At 44.5% G+C, this 21166-nt stretch overlaps 1 protein-coding gene across 23 annotated transcripts in view; it reads right to left on the reverse strand.

Annotated features, from left to right (window-relative positions):
- Positions 1-21166, reverse strand: part of PTK2 (protein tyrosine kinase 2) — a 549666-nt gene that overhangs the window by 88399 nt on the left and 440101 nt on the right. For 13 of the 23 annotated variants that reach the window (XM_077493396.1, XM_077493389.1, XM_077493392.1 and 10 more), the window contains one exon: positions 4397-4444. The exons of 9 other annotated variants lie outside the window; for them this stretch is intronic. In XM_077493396.1, coding sequence (XP_077349522.1) covers positions 4397-4444 — 48 coding nt within the window. Of the gene's footprint in view, positions 1-4396; positions 4445-10521; positions 10804-21166 lie in introns of those variants that run through there. One more of the 23 variants, XM_077493409.1, reaches the window with a different exon arrangement.

A 21166-nucleotide genomic window follows, 5' to 3' on the forward strand; every position in this document is an offset into this window, starting at 1 on the left:
TAAGTGTCCAATTATTAAAAGTCAGAGGCTGCAGTATTTGTAGCTGCTGACTTTTATTTTATTTTTTTTTAAATGGGAACACCGCTTTAAGTTGATCCATTGACAACCAGCCTGTCGGATTATTTTCATGAGATCACTGCCAGCAGTGATTATTGTGTTCTCCCCGACAGGGAAGGCTACCCACTGGCAGGACACAATAGCACTCTGGGAGGGATTACCCCCTTCAACACAGTCAGTGCAATTTTCTCTCCTTCCACCTGTGATGGAAGGAAAGAAGCCTGCATAATATATGGGCTGCTTCAGGGCCAATTCACCCCAGGGGTGGTAGGACTGCATTTGGCAGCTATTCTGGCACAGACCCACCACAAGACAAGGCAAAATGCCTACTTGGTTGGTTCACAGCAGCATGCTGCGGTGATGAACATTGAAAAAAAGTACTGCCTGCACTACTTTTTTTTTTCAGTGCAGTGCAACATAGGTTGGACTTAATGGACTTGTGTCTTTTTTGCGACCTCACCTACTATGTAACCCCCACCTTGCTGGCAATAGAATTTAAAGGAAGCACTGTGAAAACTGTTGGCGCTATATAAATCATGTATCATAATAATCACTATACGATATTCCAATAAAATATATGTTATATAGAATATAATATAAAAAACAAAAAGTAAACAGTTCGAAGCTCCACCATCATCCTACAACACACCAGTGGCTGTGTTCTAATGCATCTGGCAGCCCATAGCAACATGTTTCAACTGTACTGGGTCTTGACCCAATCTGGTCAAAACGCATTTCAGAGGGCTGCCAAGACTTGAAGGCGGATAATCTATCGCCCATTTGTTGATGCTTTTAAATGTCTTGAGAAAATAATTAGACTTTTATGGATATATGGTGACATTATGGATCATCTTATCCTACTGGCTGTGAAGAGGAGCTTATAAACCATGCTCTCTGTGACTAAGTTTATCCAAACCAAGAACCAAAATGTAATATACTGAAGCATGCAGGTGCTTATATGTGGTGTCTGTATTTGTGTTTTTTTTTTTTGGTCAGTATTTTCACCTTGTAACATACTAACGTGTCCAAGGCAGTGATGGCGAACCTTGGCACCCCAGAGGTTTTGGTACTACATTTCCCATGATACTCATGCACTCTACAGTGTAGTTGAGCATCATGGGGAATGTAGTCTGGGGTGCCAAGGTTCGCCATCACTGCCCTAGGGTGTCAACACTTACTGCACTGCATCTATGGAGGAACAGTGTGTCTGTTAACAATACAGAACAACCCTCCCCCCCCAATTAGTGCCAAAACTGAAGGGAGAGGTTCTGTAGTCCAGAGAGAGAACTAAAGAGCTGATAAGGTTCCTTAAGGTAAAGTGGTTGTAAATCATTTTTTTTTAAAATAAAAACAAACATGCCTATACTTATCTGCTCTGTGCAATGGCTTTGCATAGAGCAGCCCCAATCCTCCTCTTCTTCTGGGGTCCCACTGACAGCGGTCCAAGCCCCTCCTCTTTATGGGGTTCCCCAACGGAAAGCCGTTTTCCAGGGAGGCACCCGCACTAGCTCACTCGAGTCCAGCCGCTGTGTCCATTGACACAGACAGCAGGACTTTGCCCCACCCCCCGCATCACAGGATTTGATTGGCAGCAGCGAGAGCCAATGGCTCCTGCTATCAATCTGTCCAATGAGGAGAGAGACAATGGCTGGAGCTGTTGTGCTTGTGTACATCACTGCATCAGGTCCGGCTCCTCTGGTTAAAAAAAAAAAGGGGGGGGGGGGAGTTTACCTTAAAAGGAGTTGTAAAGTCTTGAGGAGTTGTAAAGTCCCCCTTTTATTTATCTAAACCCGATCTTTCCAGCGATGAGAATGAGTCCAGAAGTTCCAGCCGTTGTCTCAGGTCCGTATTGGTTCCCGCTGTTGTCAATCAAATCCAGTGACATGGGAGCCAGGGGGCGAGGCCGAGATTTGCTGTCTGCATCAATGGATGCAGCAGAAGGACTTGGAGCGTGCCCGCATGAGTGCCCCCGAGGAAAGCGGCTCTCCGTGGGGGCACTCGATTTGAAGGAGGAGCCAGAAGAGCAGTCGGGGGACCCCAGAAATCGGGGCCGCTCTGTGCAAAATCCCTGCACAGAGGAGGTAAGTATAGGCATGTTTGTTATTTTAAGAAAAAAAGCAAACCTTTACAAATCACTTTAATGCATAGAATGCATTACTGTGAAAAATCTTAAGACTTTAGAACCACTTTAACACTACAGAGTGCACAGGACAAGAGTTTATTTCATGTTGGCAGGACCAACATGTATTTTTTTTGCAGTTATTCAACAGATAACAAAACATTTTCAATGGTGTATTTAAAACCCAGCCCAGCCGTGTGTCCATCCCTGTACAGATGTAAACATTGGGATACATTGGAAGATCTGTACAGCTGCTGCGTATATTTTAGCCTGCACTGAACACCTGTCGCTCCCCAGACATAAGAACATGGCCCTCTGCATGGTCATCTATGGGCCTGGAAGAATGAACACTTAAACCCCTTTCACACTGCAGCGCCGCTAAAACAGAGCTAAAGCGCCGGTGCTTTAGCAGCGCTTTTAGGGTGCTTTTTGAGTGCCAGTGTGACAACGGGACCTTAAGAAAAAAAAATATATATATACCAGTTTTGCAATGCTTTCAAAGCGCTTTGGAAGCACTGCCCATTCATTTCAATAGACATGGGCCATTTGGGAGCGTTCCCAAGCTGCCCCAAAGATGCTGCTTGCAGGACTTTTCCTAACGTCTCAAGTGCACCGCCCGAGTGTGAAAGCACTAATTTACAAAGAATGGGAGGCAGTTTTCAGGTGCTTTTTAGAGGCTATTTCTAGGACTAAAACACCTGAAAACTGCCTTCGTTTGAAAGTGGCCTTAGGGGGTGTATTACAAATACTGAAACGCAGAATTGAGTGCGGCGCTGCGTGGAGACCAATCAGCTTCTAGGTTTTATTGTCAAAGGTTAATTGACCAAGCTGAACTTGGAAGCTGAGTGATTACTATGCACAGCTGTAATATTAATGTCAAAGACAGCCAGGCATACTACATTTCCAGCAATGTCTGTCATTCTCTCTGCATGTTGTAGCCATCCAGGAACAATATGGCCCAGAATAAAATTATAACAAAGACTTTATCACTGAGAAGAGTGGAGATACACAGCCCAAGGAATGTCAGAAATGTCATGTGTATGGTCATGAAGGCAGTTACAAATATTTAGGGCAAAGTGCAAAATACACATCTAACACACACAAGAGCTAGTTTAGAAAGACGTTTTCCTATTGCTTTTTATTTATTTATTTATTTTTTTAAGGTGTTGGGAAAGTTATGAAACTAGTTGGGTAGGTGCAAAACAAAAAAGAAGTGAAGAATATAAGCCAGACACATTGAATACTCTGACCAGATGGGAAGAATGCAAAGATCAAGCATGTCTCCACACAAAGTGACAATATCATACTCTGTGTGCAAAGGTGTAGAGAACATTAAAGCTTTTCTTTTACCACCACAAGGGATGGTAGTTACATCGAATGAGAAGTTTCCCTTGTGCTGGTGGCAGCGTCATTGAAATATTCATTCCTCTATTCCCACCCTCCCCCTCAAATGACTTTGCAGCTGTGATCTTTGGGTGCTGAGGTGGGGTTAATATAAAATGCTGGACCGGTCACTGGCACTCGATAAAAGTACAGACTATGCCCATCCTCTCTGCCTAATTCATAAAAGGTGTACAATCATTTTCTGTAATAAAAAGTGCTCTGCGGATGGAGGAGGTGGACCTTCAATGGCTTTCATTCACCTGCCTGGGCAACTGAGAAACAAACCATGTACCAGGACCATTCATACATGGTTCGGGTATATAGATGACGTATTTTTTTGTGGTTTGGAATTTGTTATTTTCTTTGCCCCCCATTTACACCTGAAAATTTTCCCAGACGCATTTCAGCTTTTGACACTAGATTTCCACGTTAATCTATTGTGCTTGTTCACGTATGATCAGTGTATTGTCCCACGACGCTCAGATAAATTACATTAGCGGTCATGGTCGTAGGTTTTTGGCCCGATAGACTTCTTCAATGGAAGTGCTTCAAAATGTGCTGTTACTCGTAACTAGCTTTCCATTGGCTAAAACAAACTCTGAAACATGTGCATAAAAAAAAAAAAAAAATGCACACCCTCAACTGGTTCCAGGCCTAATTCACTTACACCCCAACACAGATTAGAATCCATTCTCTTCTAGGTCATCTGTTGCTTTCCTTGATATCACAGTTTCTGTTGGCCAGGAAAATAAGACTTTCACCAATCTCCACAGTAAACCTACAGACAGGAATGCCACATTGCATTTCTGTATGCTAAACATTTATGCAAGAATTTACCTGTCTCCCAATTTGTGTGTATCCACAGGCACGGGATATGCTCCAATCCTGAGGATCAAAGAGTACAGACTGATCACGTGTGACAGGTTTTTGCAACACACTGCATTAATTTTGTATAATAAATTGTAAAAAAAAAAAAAAATTAAAACATTGCTGAAAGAACATTTCTTGCTAGCCACTCACCACCAGGAAAAAAGAAAAAGAACCCCAGGCTAGTGTGAAAGAGCCCTTAGGCTATGTCATGAGTCCATGCAAAGGTCAATCAATTTAGGATTGTAGCTAGACAAAATACTGGCATTCCGTTCATGCAAACATAATTCCTTGTCTGAGTAAATTAGAACGTTACCAATACAGTCTCGCCCTTGAAGGCGACAGAGTTCAGAGGTTAGGAAACCTCAACTTTATACTTACAAAAAGAAGCAAAAATCTCCCATGATTTACTAATCAGAGCTAACCCCAAAGACAAGTATCAAAAGTCGTTTCCCAATTTTCTCAAAAAAAAAAAAAAGGATGTTACAAATTTTTCAATTGCAACACATGTAATGCTTTTATATGCGCTTCTACTTTCCCACATTCCGACAGAGGTTATTGCATTTGTGAGCGGTGTAATAGCAATACAGATCTCTTTATATACTTTAAAAAAAAAATTACATTCATCGTCATGTTTTACAAAGCTACATTGGTCCAGCTTCGACCATTGTAACGTCATATATGACATACCGGGCCGAAATCGCTGAGCATCCACCAGTGATCTCCACTTGCTTTCTGGGTCCTGCACCGAGCGGCTGCTCTCCAGCATTGTGAAGACAGGAGATCAATTGCTTGACATGGGCGCCAGTCAAACATTGCTTTGCATTTTATGAATGAATGCAAAGCCTTCTCTGATTGGACTAGATGGAGAATGCAACGTCACTGCCCCACCCCATCCAAATCGGTGAACACTTTGAATTCATTCAGAAAATGCAAAGCGATCTCTGGAAGGCGCCCATGCTGAGTGTTTACAATGCAAGAGAGCAACCACTCAGCATGGGATCCGAGATCACTGGAGTAGCAGTGTTTACGTCAGTGATTTCCATCTTCTACTGGGATCTCACAGGTATGTAGATATACATACATAAAACTGCAGCAGTTCATTTTGATAAAATACATCTTCAAATCCACCAATTGTGTGGAATGATCATCAATCATGCTCTGAATGCAACACAGGGGTAACAGTTTTGCCGGAACATGTTAGCATCTTATTGATGTATTGGATAATTGGAACACTTTGAATTTTATTTGGTAGAGAGTAATTTGGAATTTAACGTCAGACTCAAGCGTTCTTCTACACTCCGGCATTTTTCTATACATTCACTCTCTCTCACATACATACACCTATTAGGACCAATTTAGACAGGAGCAAATTAACCTTCCAGCATGTCTTTGGAGTGGGGGGGAGGAAACCGTAGTACCCGGAGGACTCCAAAGCGTGCACAAGGAGAACATTTTAAATATGCATGAACAGCTTAAATTATAGTGTATAGCTACACTAAAACATGTAAAGCTTTGGGTAGCACAGTGGCTAAGTGGCTATCCATTATGTCTAGCAGCACTAAGCTCATCGTTTCGAATCCCAACCACGGCACTACCTGCCTGGAGTTTGCATGTTCTCCCTGTGCCTGCGTGGGTTTCCTCCCACACTCCAAAGACATGCTGGTAGGTTATTTGTCTCCCGTGTGTATATATAAATGTGAGTTAGGGGCCTTAGATTGTAAATTCCTTGAGGGCAGGGACTGAGGTAAACGTATAAGAAAAACGCTGCATAAATTGATGGTGCTTTATAAGTACCTGGAGATAATGCTGTATATATTCTGGCTGGATTGGACTAAAGTCAGAAGTTGTTTTTTTTAATCTTTATTATTATTATACAGGATTTATATAGCGCTGACAGTTTATGCAGCGCTTTACAACATTAGGGTAGACATTACCATACAATACAATTCAAGACAGGGGGAATCAGAGGGCCCTGCTCGTTAGAGCTTACAATCTAGTGGATTCTATCCATTAAGATAAAAGACCTTCAGTGTGCAGCAGCCCCCGTCAGACCCCCTAACACTTACCTGAGGTTTCTCTCTCTTCAGCAATGTCAACAAGTGTCTCAGCCATCTGAGATTCTCCCTCCTGATTGGCTGAGACACAGCAGCTGCGCCATTGGCTGCTGCTGCTGTGGAAGTCAGCTAGCCAATCAGGAAGGGGTGGGCCGCTAGGTCTGAATGGACACAGGGAGCCGTGACTCGGCTCAGGTGCCCCCATAGCAAGCTGCTTGCTGTGGGGACACTGGACAGGAGGGAGTGGTCAGGAGCACCGAAGAGGGACCCGAGAAGATGGGGGAAACAAAAAACAAAAAAACTAGACTTTACAATCACTCTAAAGCGGAGTTCCACCCATTTCTGGATTTATTAAAAGTCGCCAGCTACCCGTTTTGTAGCTTTTAAAAAACAGGCACTCACCCATCCCATGGTCCAGCAATGCGGCCAACCTAAGCCTTGCTTCACTCCTTTTCCTCTCCACGGTGCAGGCATTGCAAGTGTGGGCACCCGGCTGTGAGAGCTTGCGGCTTCACAGCCGGGTGTGCAGCACATACCCGAGTCACACTGCATGTTCTGAATGGCCGGGAAATCTTCTGGGACCGGTGACGTATCCCAGTAGATTGCAGGGAGGAAGTGGGGAAGAGGAGAACTTCCGCTTGGCGCCATGAGTGGAAGTGGGAGCTGGGTACCTGTCAAAGCTAGGTACCCTCCCCGCCCCCCCCCCCACTTTTGGGTGGAACTCCGCATTAATGTTAAAAGCATTACACTCGAGTGAAGACCCAAACATATCTCAACACACACATACATATTATATACCGTATATATAGTCTTATCAGGTTGTTTATCATTTATTGTTAGCTTGGCAAAATTGCCAACTACAATATCTGACATATGGATTGTCACCAGAGAAGACCGCTAAAGACTAATAATTGAAATACTGCACAACAACATGATGAAGTATACCATGGGTAAAGATGTAGAAGCCTATGCAAAAGTTACCTTGATTAAAACTTTCAAATATTAAGCTAAATAATCTTAAAGAGCTCTTATATTTAACCAGAGCTCTAAAAAAGCAACAAAGTAAAAATGAATAGTCCGTTAAAAGATAAATGAACGCCATTAGCATTTTCTGCAATACTCTCCTTCAATCCACACTTTTCTGTACAGTACATTTTTCTTTTACAAAAAGGTTTTATTAAGATTCAATCCAACATATTAGATGGTTACATTGCATATGAGACATCCCAAAAAAAATGTTTATTACTAGATGTTCTCTGTCTAATGGCCAGCATCATTCAATCCACTTTCTCTGAGCCCAATTTGCCCTAGATCCTCCCCCAGCCCATGACTGGGCAGTAAAAGGAGAAGCAGCAAAATTATTAGCTTATTTATCTATGTCACTCTTCTCCTATCAGCATGCTCCCTGGCAGCACGTGTACTGATTGGCTCATTGTGCTGCTTCTTCCCCTCACACTCCAGCCCTGCTGTAAAGGGAATACACAAGGCTTATACCAGGTCCTATTCAGATACAGTAGTACCTTGGATTACGAACATAATTTGTTCCAGAAGTATGTGCTTGTAATCCAAAGCACTTGTATATCAAAGCAATTTTTCCCATAAGGATCAATGGAAACTCAGATAATTGGTTCCACAGTCAGTGCTGGTGTATGAAGTACAGTATGTGGCCAAAGGTGCGGGTGCGCCGGTGTATGCAGTGCCGCATTTGGCCAGAGGTACGGGGGCGCCGGTGTGTGCAGTGCCGCATGTGGCCAGAGGTACGGGGGCGCCGGTGTGTGCAGTGCCGCATGTGGCCAGAGGTACGGGGGCGCCGCTGTGTGCAGTGCCGCATGTGGCCAGAGGTACGGAGGCGCCGGTGTGTGCAGTGCCGCATGTGGCCAGAGGTGCGGGGGCGCTGGTGTATGCAGTGCCGCATGTGGCCAGAGGTACGGAGGCGCCGGTGTGTGCAGTGACGCATGTGGCCAGAGGTGTGGGGGTGCTGGTGTATGCAGTGCCGCATGTGGCCAGAGGTGCGGGGGCGCTGGTGTTTGCAGTGCCGCATGTGGCCAGAGGTGCGGGGGCGCCGGTGCATGCAGTGCTGCATGTGGCCAGAGGTGCGGGGGCGCCGGTGTATGCAGTGCCGCATGTGGCCAGAGGTGTGGGTGTGCCGGTGTTTGCAGTGCCGCATGTGGCCAGAGGTGCGGGGGCGCCGGTGCATGCAGTGCTGCATGTGGCCAGAGGTGCGGGGGCACCAGTGTATGCAGTGCCGCATGTGGTCAGAGGTGCGGGGGCGCCGGTGTATGCAGTGCCGCATGTGGTCAGAGGTGCGGGGGCGCCGGTGTATGCAGTGCCGCATGTGGCCAGAGGTGCGGGGGCGCCGGTATATGCAGTGCCGCATGTGGCCAGAGGTGTGGGGGCGCCGGTATATGCAGTGCCGCATGTGGCCAAAGGTGCGAGGGCGCCGGTGTATGCAGTTCCGCATGTGGCCAGAGGTGCGAGGGCGCCGATGTATGCAGTGCCGCATGTGGCCAGAGGTGCGGGGCCGCCGGTGTATGCAGTGCCGCATGTGGCCAGAGGTGCGGGGGCGCCGGTGTATGCAGTGCCGCATGTGGCCAGAGGTGCGGGGGCGCCAGAGACACTCAGGAACGGCATCACTGACGCCCCCCGCACCTCTGGCCAAATGCAATACTGCACACCCCAGCGGCTTGAATCCTGCTCGTCTTGCGAGACAGAGCTCGCAAATCAAATCAGAATTAAAAAAATAAAAAATAAATAGCTCATATTGCGAATCGCTCGTATACCGCGTTACTCGCAATCCGAGGTTTCGCTGTACTTGCACTTAACGATTACAAAGCTTCACTAATTTTGTCTTTATATCCACCTAAAGTTCAGCTTTCAGTGCATAGTTGAGAAACCAAATCATAACCCGTGCTGCTGAAATCAGACCAGCACAAAATGAATTCTGATAAGCTGGTATAAACTCTGTACTGAATAAGTCTTGAAGAGAGATTGCAACCCAATAACAATGAGCAGTAGGCGGGTCACCAGTGCACCTTAAATATGGCTGGCACCACTAAAGATTCATATTAAAAAGGTCACGGCTCCGTGCTTTAAAAAGGAGGCGGGTGGGGTGCTGTGACAGAAAACCAGCCCTGTAAAAAAAAAAAAAAAAAAACATTTGCTACTATGGAAACACCAAGTGAAAAACCTAAGAATATCAGTTGTGAATGAAACAAAGAGGAGGGACAAAAAATAAATAAATAAAAAAAGTACATCTAATGCCAAAACTCGTTTACCGCTTTGAATAGCGTGCGATTGGGTTAGAACCCCTGTCAGGTATTTATTATTGTCTGGGTTCCCCACTATGGAAATTCACCCCTTTTGTTATTGTACTCATCGTCACCGGGACAGAAAATAAAATCCAAAACTTAAGTTAGTCCCCAGAACACAAATAGTGGGGTTCACATTACTGCTTGTTGTTAACGTGCAAAACCACGCGCTATCCTGACATACAGAGAAATGCGCTGCCATGCCGCGGTGCAATTGTTAGTAGACCGCGTTTCTGGAAAAAGAGTCCGTGATTTATTTTCCGTGTTTCTCACGCCTAGGGCAGCCCGATAAAATAAAGGGGCTGCCCCTGAATGTGCCCATGCTTGGTCACATTTGTTTGTATGAACCAGGAATCAGAGGGAATTCCCCTTCCAATTGTGTCTTCAGGAAAAGAAGGGAAATCCCCCCCCCCATGGGACACAAACAGCAAAAATAAATCAAATACATATTGATGGAACCCTTTCCTTCCCAGCATTCTAAAACTAAAAAGTTTTGGCTTTAGCTATGTTACAACCCCAACTAAGAAAAAAAAAAAAAATTACAAAAAAGGAGCGTGCAGAAGAAAGGGTACAAATCAGGTGTATACAGGTCTCCGAGGTTAGAGGAACTACATGTCCAAGTATGCCCTGCAGGACACTTCATCCCCCACAGCTCCAGCAAAACGAGAACGGGACAAGCAGCCCCAAACCTTTTTCTAAAAACAGGACAGAATCTTTAGATTGAACTTACCTAAGCTGTGCACAAGGCTAGCATGAATTTGTGCTCAGCAGCCGGCGAAGCTGCCGCCTCCTGACTCTGCTATGTGGATTGTTAATGTTGGAGCGCTGCCATCATCTTAGACACTAGAAGGAAATTTGAAGTCAGCGGAGATTTCCAAAAAGCAAAGCTTCCTCGGGGCAGCAGTACGGCAAAGATCTGCTCTTGACGCCGCGCCGTGTGCCCGCTAATGCGATCCGAGCGTGCGGCAATTCTCCAAAAATGAACAATTTTTCCCATATTACTCAGGCAGACAGGAAAATACGGGACGACTTTCACTCCCCCCCCCCCCCCCCCCCCACTCTATAAATACTTCTATAGGGCTGTAGGAGAGTGGCTCCAATCCGCCAGCATCCCAGTGAGGAAAATAAGAGAGTCAGCTGCCTGCCCCGGCTGTAAAAATAACATTGCGTGTTTCAGATGCCTTGTAGATTTTCCCTAACAACAAAGCCGGTCTCAGATGTATATCTGGAGGTATATCAGAATTATTAACCCTTCTGGTGCTGTGGGCTTGCATCATGTAAAAAACATATTTATAAGCCACATTTATTAGAGTATCATCCTACACCTCCCCCGAAAAAAAAAAAAAGACATCTATATATATATATATATATATATATATATATATATATATATATATATATATATCTCTATATATACTTTATATAACTCATGTTGTAAAGCGAACTGTTAGCGCTATATAAATCCTGTATAATAATAATCTATATCTATATACCGTATTTACCGGTGTATTTACCGGTGTATAATACACACTTTTTTCCCCCTAAAATCAGGGGGAAATCGGGTGTGCGTGTTATACGCCGATTCCCTGACGTTCCTAACCTTCTCTGACGCTCTCGGCGGCTTTCAGGTATTTTCGGCCGTTCGACTATTTTCGGCCACACTCTCCCGAGAACGGCCGAAAATAGGCGAGAAGGGCCGAAAATAGCCGACAACGGCCAAAAATACCCGAAAGCCGCCGAGAACGAGCACCGCCGAGATACACAGGACATCCGCTCTATCTCTGCTGCGCCATTTTTTAAAACGGCAAAGACACTGACAAGCCTGCAATCGACTGACAAGGCTGCAATGCAAGGCTGCAAATGGCTGACAAGGCTGCAAATGACACTGACAAGGCTGCATTGATGGGCATTTAAATGTAATTTTATAATTAATATATATACATACACAGAGAGAGAGAGAGAGAGAGAGAGAGAGAGAGAGAGAGAGAATCTATGTTTCTAGATTTTTTATATATAGATTTTCTATATTTCTAAATTTTATATATAAAATATACCCTGACAGTCACAGGAGTCATGCCTGTGATTGTCAGGGTCTTGCAATGTCTCATGGAACTTGTAGTTTCATCACAGCCGGAGGGCCGAGCCTACCTACCCCTTGAGTACAATATGTACAACTGAGTAGGGATGGGGGGGGGGGGGGGGGAAGACTGGGCAAGGTTTTATAGACTACCCAAGAACACTTGTTCAGGGGCTGGTGTGCACTGTCCCATAAACAATGGAATATTGCCGGATCTGGCCAAAAAATGCTTAATTGGGAGACAGCCATCTAATGTCTAGTGGAACCTAGAGACAGTCTGAAAGCAAACGGCTACTGCTGTGCTCTAAAAAAATACATGGTGCAGAGATGGACATTTGCGCTGACTAAGAAGGGGACTACTGCTTCCTTGCAGAGACCAAGGGTCCTTCTCTGCGGTATGCTGTCAGGGTGCAGGCTTTTGTACTCAGGCTGTGGCTGCTTTCTAGAGAAAAACTAAGAATAAACACACCTTTTTTTGTTTTTATATATCTAAATTTATTTAGCAGGTTTTAAACCTAAAGTTTGATTGGAGTGGAAGTAAACCCATCCGTTTACCAGTTTAAAAAAAAAAAAAACGGTTTAATTTCCGTCACGTGCCAGAAATGTAACACTCCCATTGGTTGCGCTCTCACTCAAACTGTCAAACCACCCAATGGCTGGTGTCATAACTGATCACATGTGCAGCATCATGGCAGTTGTAGATTAAACAGAGGCAAAGATGGCAGCTTCCTTGGCTGAAAACGATAGGGGGGGTTACTTTACACTTTAATCATGAAGCACAGCATGCATGACCAACAACTTTATATTACTGTTTATTTGCATTCAGCCAAACACGTTCACATATACAAAATATCTAAAAACGTAAAAAGAATAAGTTCACTTTTAACCACTTGCTTACTGGGCACTTAAACAACCCCCGTCCAGACCAAATTTTCAATTTTCAGCGCCAATGCACTTTGAATGACAATTGCGAGGTCATACAACACTGTACCCAAGCAACATTTTTTTCATTTTTTTCCCCCACAAATAGAGCTTTCTTTTGGTGGTATTGATCACCTGGTATTTTGTTAAAAAAATATAAAAAGACCAGATTTTTCAAAAATGGCACTGGCAGGTGGCAATGGCAGGTGGCACTGGTGGGCAATGGCAGATGGCACTGGTGGGCACAGATGAGGCCGAATTGCCTCTTCCTCTTTGGGACCAATGTCCCTTACGCATAAGCCGGTGATCGGCTTTTTTTTTCTCCTCATGCGGTCAGCATGTACATTTGTAACATGTTACACCCTGAATATGGGTGTAACATGTTACAAAAGGTGAACTTATCCTTTAAGACACCACATATTTCAAAACCGAGAGGAACTTTGCATTAGGGCGGCACAGTGGTGTAGTGGTTAGCACTCTTGTCTAGCAGTAAAAAGGGTTGCTGCTTTGAATCCCAACCACGGCATTACCTGCCTGGAGTTTGCATGTTATCCCTGTGCCTGTGTGGGTTTCCTTCGGGTACTCCGCTTTCCTCCCACACGCCAAAGACATGCTGGTTGGTTAATTGGCTTCTGTCTAGATTGGCCCCAGTATGTATAAATGTGAGTTAGGGACCTTTAGATTGTAAGCTCCTTGAAGGTAGGGACCGATGTGTATGTACAATGTATATGTAAAGCGATGTGTAATTTGATGGCGCTATACAAGTACCTTAATAATAAAAATAATAGCAATTACTCTGTCATAAGTTGCGTTTTTTTAATAGGACTTTTTGGGGTTTAGTTATAACAGAAGCTGCAAAGGGAGTGGTGATCCTTACAGTGACCCTTGTCAGGGGATAAAATAAATTACAAAGACGCTTACCTGAGGACAAAGTACTTTATAAACACCTATTTGTAGGCCTTTTTTGCTAAATATTTATTCAGTAGCAGAGCTCCCAGTACGGATTTAATTCCATACTTCCGGGTGCGTGCATGTCCCCCTGATGACCCCTACATCACCATTGTGTCTTGCGGCGACTAGAGGTCAGCAGGAGGAACCACAGGGGGTCTGCCAAAGCTGTTGAATCAGATTGGCTCTGGGAGCAACACAGTGAGCTGTTTAGCAAATAGGAGGACAGAAACGTATGTAAAATGCTGCTTTGTTCTCAGGTAGGTGTCATTTTTTTTGACCTCCAAATGCGGTCACTTAAAAGATGAAAACTTCCTTTTGCACTCACTGTTATAACTAAACCGAGAAAAAAAATTAAAATAAAAAAAATCAATAGTAATTGCAAGATAAAATTCTCGCTCTCAGCCCCTGTATGAAGCTGCCCTGGCAGTGCAGGGGTGCTGAAGTCTTGCCTGTATGATCGGCACATATAAATAACTTGTGTTTTCACAATGGGGGAGGAGACGGGCCCCATACATGGACACCGCGGCCATGGGAGTCCCGTGGCCTTTCCTCTCCAGCTGCTGAATAACTTGGAGCAGGCACACAATAATATCCAGCAGGGCAAAGTGTCACACTGTGACATATTTTCCCAAACTAAGTATTTTTAGCAGCACAAAAAAAAAAAAAAAGTTGAAACTTTGACTAATTTTCTGATAAAAAAAAAAAAAACAACAACTTTCCTCAATATATCAAAATAAGATTAGTAACCACAAGTAATTTATATATATATATATATATATATATATATATATATATATATATATATATATATATATATATACACATATACATACACACATACACACACACATTTGATAAATTTGTTTCTTCCCTCTTAAAGGAGAATTACCGTATTTATCGGCATATAACACACACTTTTCTCCCCTTAAAATCAGGGGAAAATCGTGGGTGCGTGTTATACACTGATCCCCCGCCGATTGTGGGCCTCTCGGCCGCTCTCGCAGTCCTGCCGAAAGCTGCCGAGATACAGAGGACATCTGGCTCTGTATCTCGACGGTGCCATTTTTAAACGGCAAGGCTGCAGATGGAAACCGACAAGGGGGCAATGATGGGCATTTAAATGTAAGTTTTTTTCCTTAAACTTCCCTCCTAAACTTAGGGTGCGTGTTATACGCTGGCGCATGTTATACGCCGATAAATATGACAAAAAAAAAAAAGGTTAATTCAATCCACAAGGGTTTTTATTTTACCAATACTATTCCTTTATATTGGCTTTTAGGGTTTACAAATGCAGCAATTTAGACTTGGATGAAAGGTTTAGCGTTGGGAAACACTTTTTGAAAAAGAAAAAGTGCATTTTATATACAACTATAGAGATCAGACCAAAATGAGGGACAAATGAGGAGGAAAGAGGGACATTGCTCCAAATCAGGGACAGTACCTCCAAATCAGGGACAGTTGGGAGCTATGCCCGAAGCCAGTAATTTCATTGGGTATATGTAAGGGTTTACAACCACATTAAAGGTGGAATTATATTTGTATCTGAGCACCACAAACCAAAAAACACCATTTTATTCTCTTTTACTATTCAAAAACCAAATCCCCCACCCACCCACGTCTACACTTTATTTTGTTGAGGAATCACTTCAAAACACGGACCTAGCATTTCTAGCCGTGGCCATCTTGAGTAAGGGCAGACGATTCATGTAGCATTTTACTTCCTGGAATCCATCTTCCCTTACTGTGATGACTCCCTAGAAAGTATTGTGCATGCGCAGTACAACATAAGCAGGCTGCAGGTACACTTTCACAAGGTCAGGCATGCAGGTAGGAGAGTGTGCTTTGCTGAAAAGGCCCCTTCCTTGAGATCCAAGAAAAAAAAATGCCCAAAAAGACTTCTTGGATGTACGACATTCTGGCCTAGGCCAGAAACTAGGAAGTAACTTTAGAAATACATTTAATTTACCAAGATTAGCTGGATAAGTAAGGACTATACATAAGTGATGCTGATTGAGAGAGTAAAGTCCTACTTCAATGTAAAGCAGCCCATATGTTAGTCAGTTTTTATTCTCTTCAAGCAGCACTTGAATATAAAAAAAAAAAAAAAAAAAAAATCGGACCCGATTCCCCCAGCCACATCAAATCTCTCCCACTGAGCTATAGTAATCTGACAGCAAGGAAACTTCCCCGCCATAAGAATACTCTGTTCAGTATTGCAGGCTATAGCTACTGTGCCCATCAAATGCGGCCCCACTGTGCCCCATCAAATGCGGCCCCACTGTGCCCCATCAAATGCGGCCCCACTGTGCCCCATCACATGCGGCCCCACTGTGCCCCATCACATGCGGCCCCACTGTGCCCCATCACATGCGGCCCCACTGTGCCCCATCACATGCGGCCCCACTGTGCCCCATCACATGCGGCCCCACTGTGCCCCATCACATGCGGCCCCACTGTGCCCCATCACATGCGGCCCCACTGTGCCCCATCACATGCGGCCCCACTGTGCCCCATCACATGCGGCCCCATCACATGCGGCCCCACCACATGTGGCCCCACTGTGGCCCACCATATGCGGCCCCACTGTGGCCCATCATATGCGGCCCCACTGTGGCCCATCATATGCGGCCCCACTGTGGCCCATCATATGCGGCCCCACTGTGGCCCATCATATGCGGCCCCACTGTGGCCCATCATATGCGGCCCCACTGTGGCCCATCATATGCGGCCCCACTGTGGCCCATCATATGCGGCCCATCATATGCAGCCCCACTGTGGCCCATCATATGAAGCCCCACTGTGGCCCATCATATGCAGCCTCACTGTGCCCCATCAAATGAAGCTTCACTGTGGCCCATCAAATGAAGCCTCACTGTGGCCCATCAAATGAAGCCTCACTGTGGCCCATCAAATGAAGCCTCACTGTGGCCCATCAAATGCAGCCTCACTGTGGCCCATCAAATGCAGCCTCACTGTGCCCCATCATATGTCAAGGGGGGAGGGGTGTACGATGGTAGATTTGTTTTGTACACCCAAAGTGCCCATACATGGATCGAAATTCAGCCAGTCCCCTGGTTTAACACAAAAGATGTGAATGCTATCATGCAACCTATTGCCAGGCTGGACAGAACTAAGTGGGCATCTAAAGGATTCTGAAGGCCAGTGATGGAACTTAGGATGAGGATGCTTGTCTCCTATAGTCTTAAAAAGGGCACAAAACATTGTTTTCTAAACAGAAAAGAACTGGCAGATTGTTTTTATTTCTATACAAAAGCAGCCAAAAAATACAAAAGCAAAAATGATGCTGGAATTCCCATCACAGGGATTTATAGCGATTCCTCCTCCTCTGTTGGGGATTCCCTTGGGAACACATTATTAGCATGAGCTGCATTTTGGAAGTGAACATTTTTCATTTTCATTGTCACAAACGTTTTTTTTTTGTATCTGTAACAGAGTTCATTTTGTTCCCAAAGGGACAAATTAGTTACAGAAACATGATTAAAGCTAAACTCCGAGATAGTTTAAAATTCTCAACAATACTTCTCGTAATTTCCAGAGTAAAAAAAAAAAGAAAAAAAAAAAAAGAGCGTTTTTTTTTTCCACACTTGGATAGATTTTTTCTAAATTTGGCTTTTAAAAGTCCATGACGTCATTATTGTATGTTCCCAAACACCACAAAAGTGGGATCAAAGGAAGCGCCAACATCACCTCCAGATAGTGCTCATCCCAGCGTTTCAGACTACAATTCCCATCATGCAATGGAAATTGTAGTATTTAATGGGTGCAGCAGACACGGAGTCCCTTGGCTTGTCAATTAAATTAGGGCATGGGTTAGCAGGGGAAATAACAACAAAAGTTTGGCCATGAGAAAGGGCAGGATAGCAAGGGGCAATTTATAGCCGAACTCCAGGAATTCAGCCAGTCTGTCTTAAGGCCAATGAGGGGCATGGCACCTTGTGGACTTGCTTGTTAAATTTACACTTTACATTTTTTTTGAGCACTGGGAGCTTAGCTATCACTATATTTCCAGTGCTCTGACGCTGGACATTCTGGTCTCAGCTCCAAAAGCAGCAGAGTCGCATGCAGCTGCTATGCCCACCCACTTTTCTCCTAGCAGGGGGTTCCTTGAGAATGGAAAGTTATTTATTTCAAGGGTTCCTCTGTGCTGAAAAGGTTGAGAAGAGCTGCTCTATAGTATTTCCCTTTTTCCTCCCAAAACTGCTACATAAAAGGTTATTAAAGCAGAGCTCCACCCAAAAGGGGACGCTCCACTTATTTGCCTCCTCCACCCCCCTCCATTGCCACATTTGGCACCTTTTGGGGGTGAGGGGAGGAATGGGTACCTGGTTTTGGCAGGTTCCCCTTCCCCTTTTTTGGCTGAGTTTGCTGTGGCAAACTCTTCTGGAAGTTCAGCTCCCCTCCTCCTTCCCCCGCCGCTGGGCCATTAAAGCGGAGTTGCACCCAAAAATGGAACTTCCGCTTTTTGGAATCCTCCCCCCCCCTCCGGTGTCACATTTGGCACCTTTCAAGGGGGAGGGGGGAGCAGAAGCCTGTATAATCCAGGTATTTGCTCACACTTCCGGGCATAGATAGCCGCAGTATCTGCGGCTACCTATGCCCTATCCGGTGCCGCCTCCATCCCCCCACCCACTGTCTTCTGAGAGACACACAGGTCCCAGAAGACAGCAGGGACCAGTGGGATCATGCAGCGCGATTCACACGTGCACAGAAGGGAACCAGCCTGTGAAGCCACAAGGCTTCACTTCCTGATTCCCTTACCAAAAATGGCGGCCGAGGTACAGATCCGCTTCGGGTGAGGACATTGCGTATGTCCTGGACAGGTAAGTGTCCATATTTTAAAAGGCAGCAGCTGCAGTATTTGTAGCTGCTGACTTAAAAAATAATAATAATAATAATAATTGGCGGAGCTCCGCTTTAAAGCGCAGCGTGCTTTGCCCATGCACAGTAGTAAACCGACTATGAAGTTGCAAGGCTTCACTGCCAGTTTCGATTACCCGAGGTGGTGGCAGCAGCACCCAAGAGCCGACTGAAAAACTGGCTTGGAGCGAAAACACCGCTGGGACTAGTGGAGAAGTAAGTGTCCTAATATTAAATGTGAGCAGCTACAATACTTATTTTTATCTGAAGGAGCCTAGAGCTCCACTTTTAAAGGTGAGATGGTAAGGAGCTGGGACAGCACAGACAGAAATCAGACACTCCTAGAGGAGGAGAGGGCTAGGATATGCAAGGAATAAGGGCGGTGAGCTAAGGAATTGATGCTCCTTGAGTAGTCAGATTATGTTGGCACATTCAAAAACACATTGAAAATGAATAAAAAGTGGAATAAAAAATGGAAAGGAAGCATGTCTATTCTTGATTGTTCTGTACACTTTTTTTTAAGTTGGCGTGGCTCTTTAACCACTTCAGGACCGACTACTGTCGTTATAGGTTGGTACTTTGAAGAGGAATATCGTTATGGCAGCAGCTAGCGACCATAACCCCGGTATCCTCTTCTTCAGCAAGCGGTCCGGATTCAGATAAAAGTGGTCTCTGCAGCGGATTCGTTGCGAGATCACTTATTCCCTCCGCCGCATACCGGAGCCGTCGGCAGCGGCGATCGGATCTTCACCCTTGCTGGGTGGGCATGGAGACAAGTGAGGGGAAGATGGCCCCCACCCATCTCCATAACAATGCAGGGAGGAAGCGACGTCAAAACGTCACTTCCGCCCATAGCTCTTAAAAGGGGCATTTTTTTTTTTTTTTAAATGACAATTTTTCTTTATTATTGCATTTTTGTGTAAATCAATCCCATCAAATCATTCTCTGCAGCTATTACCTTTTGTACCACCACCCCCTCCCTTTAAAATGTTAGCTCTATGAGCAGGGCCCTCCTGTACCTTTTCTATTGTACTGTAATTGTGTTGTGCCCAGGGCAGTTTTTAAGGTAGGGCAAAAGGGGCAGCTGCCCTGGGCCCCATCGTTGTGGGGCCCAAAGCAGCTGCCTCATACTTGCCAGCTATCCTGGTTTAAATTTACTCATCCCTTGAGGTTTTAGTCCTGTGCTGTGTCCCAATATCTCAGTGTGAAGTGCTGCTACTAATGCTGCCCAGCTCTGCCCTATTGTTGTGTAAAGATGACTCACCTACAAACCCTGTGTTACATGTGAATTATGGGCATTCAGATGTAAATAGCGGCACCATTCATATGTAAATGGAGGCATTCTGCGGCATTGATAGGTATATCAGGCCCCCCTGAGGTCATATCCACAGTTATCTCTGTTAACCAATGAACAAGTAGAAATCATGTGCTGTAACCTCTAGCAACTAATCAGTGAGCCGTAATGTGTGCTGTAACCTCTAGCAACCAGTCAGTGAGCGGTAATGATACACTGAAACCTCTGGCAACCAATTGCAATAGCTGCCTGATCTGATTCAGTAAACTGATTTTGAGTCTAGCTGCTATTTATTGTATGTCTCGGAGCAGGTGGAGAGCAAAACTGCATTGGGGGGGGGGGGCCCCCCAAGAAAAATTTTGCCCAGGGTCCAATAAATATTAAAAATGTCTCTGGTTGTCCCCCCTATACATTGTAAAGCGCTGCGCAAACTGTTGGCGCTACAGAAATTGTGAATAATAATAGTATAAATATGAGATGCGAGGTCTTTTTGACCCCAGATCTTATATTTAAGAGGTCCAGTCATGCTTTTTTACTATTACAAAGGTATGTTTACATTCCTTGTAATAGGAATAAAAGTGACAATTTAAAAAACAAAACAAAAAACAAACAGTGTAAAAATAAAAAATAAAAGGTCAAATAAATAAGAAAAATAAATAAATCTTTTAAACGCGCCCCATTCCGACGAGCTCACGTGCAGAAGCAAAAGCATACGCGAGTAGCGCCCGCATATGAAAACGGTGTTCAAATCACACATGTGAGGTATTGCCGCGATCGATAGAGTGAGAGCGATAATTCTAGCCCTCGACCTCCTCTGTAACTCAAAACATGCAACCTGTAGAATTTTTTTAAACGTCGACTATGGAGATTTTTAAGGGTAAAAGTTTGTCCCCATCCCACAAGCGGGCGCAATTTTGAAGCGTGACATGTTGGGTATCAATTTATTCGGTGTAACATTATCCTTTGCAATATAAAAAAAAAAAAAAATTGGGCCAACTTTACTGTTGTCTTATTTTTTTTAATTAAAAAAAGTGTGATTGATTTCTCCCCCCCAAAAAAAGTGCGCTTGTAAGACCGCTGAGCGAATACGGTGTGACAGAAAGTATTGCAACGACCGCCATTTTATTCTCTAGGGTGTTAGGAAATTTTTTTTATAATGTTTGGGGGTTCTAAGTAAAAAAAAAAAAAAAAAAAAAGTTTTTAACTTGTAAACAACAAATCTCAGAAAGAGGCTCGGTCCTTAAAGAGGAAGTA

The sequence above is a fragment of the Lithobates pipiens genome, unplaced genomic scaffold (genome assembly GCF_037356315.1).
Source record: "Lithobates pipiens isolate NorthernLeopardFrog02 unplaced genomic scaffold, aLitPip1_a1.2 Scaffold_19, whole genome shotgun sequence".
In the NCBI taxonomy this organism is placed as follows: domain Eukaryota; kingdom Metazoa; phylum Chordata; class Amphibia; order Anura; family Ranidae; genus Lithobates; species Lithobates pipiens.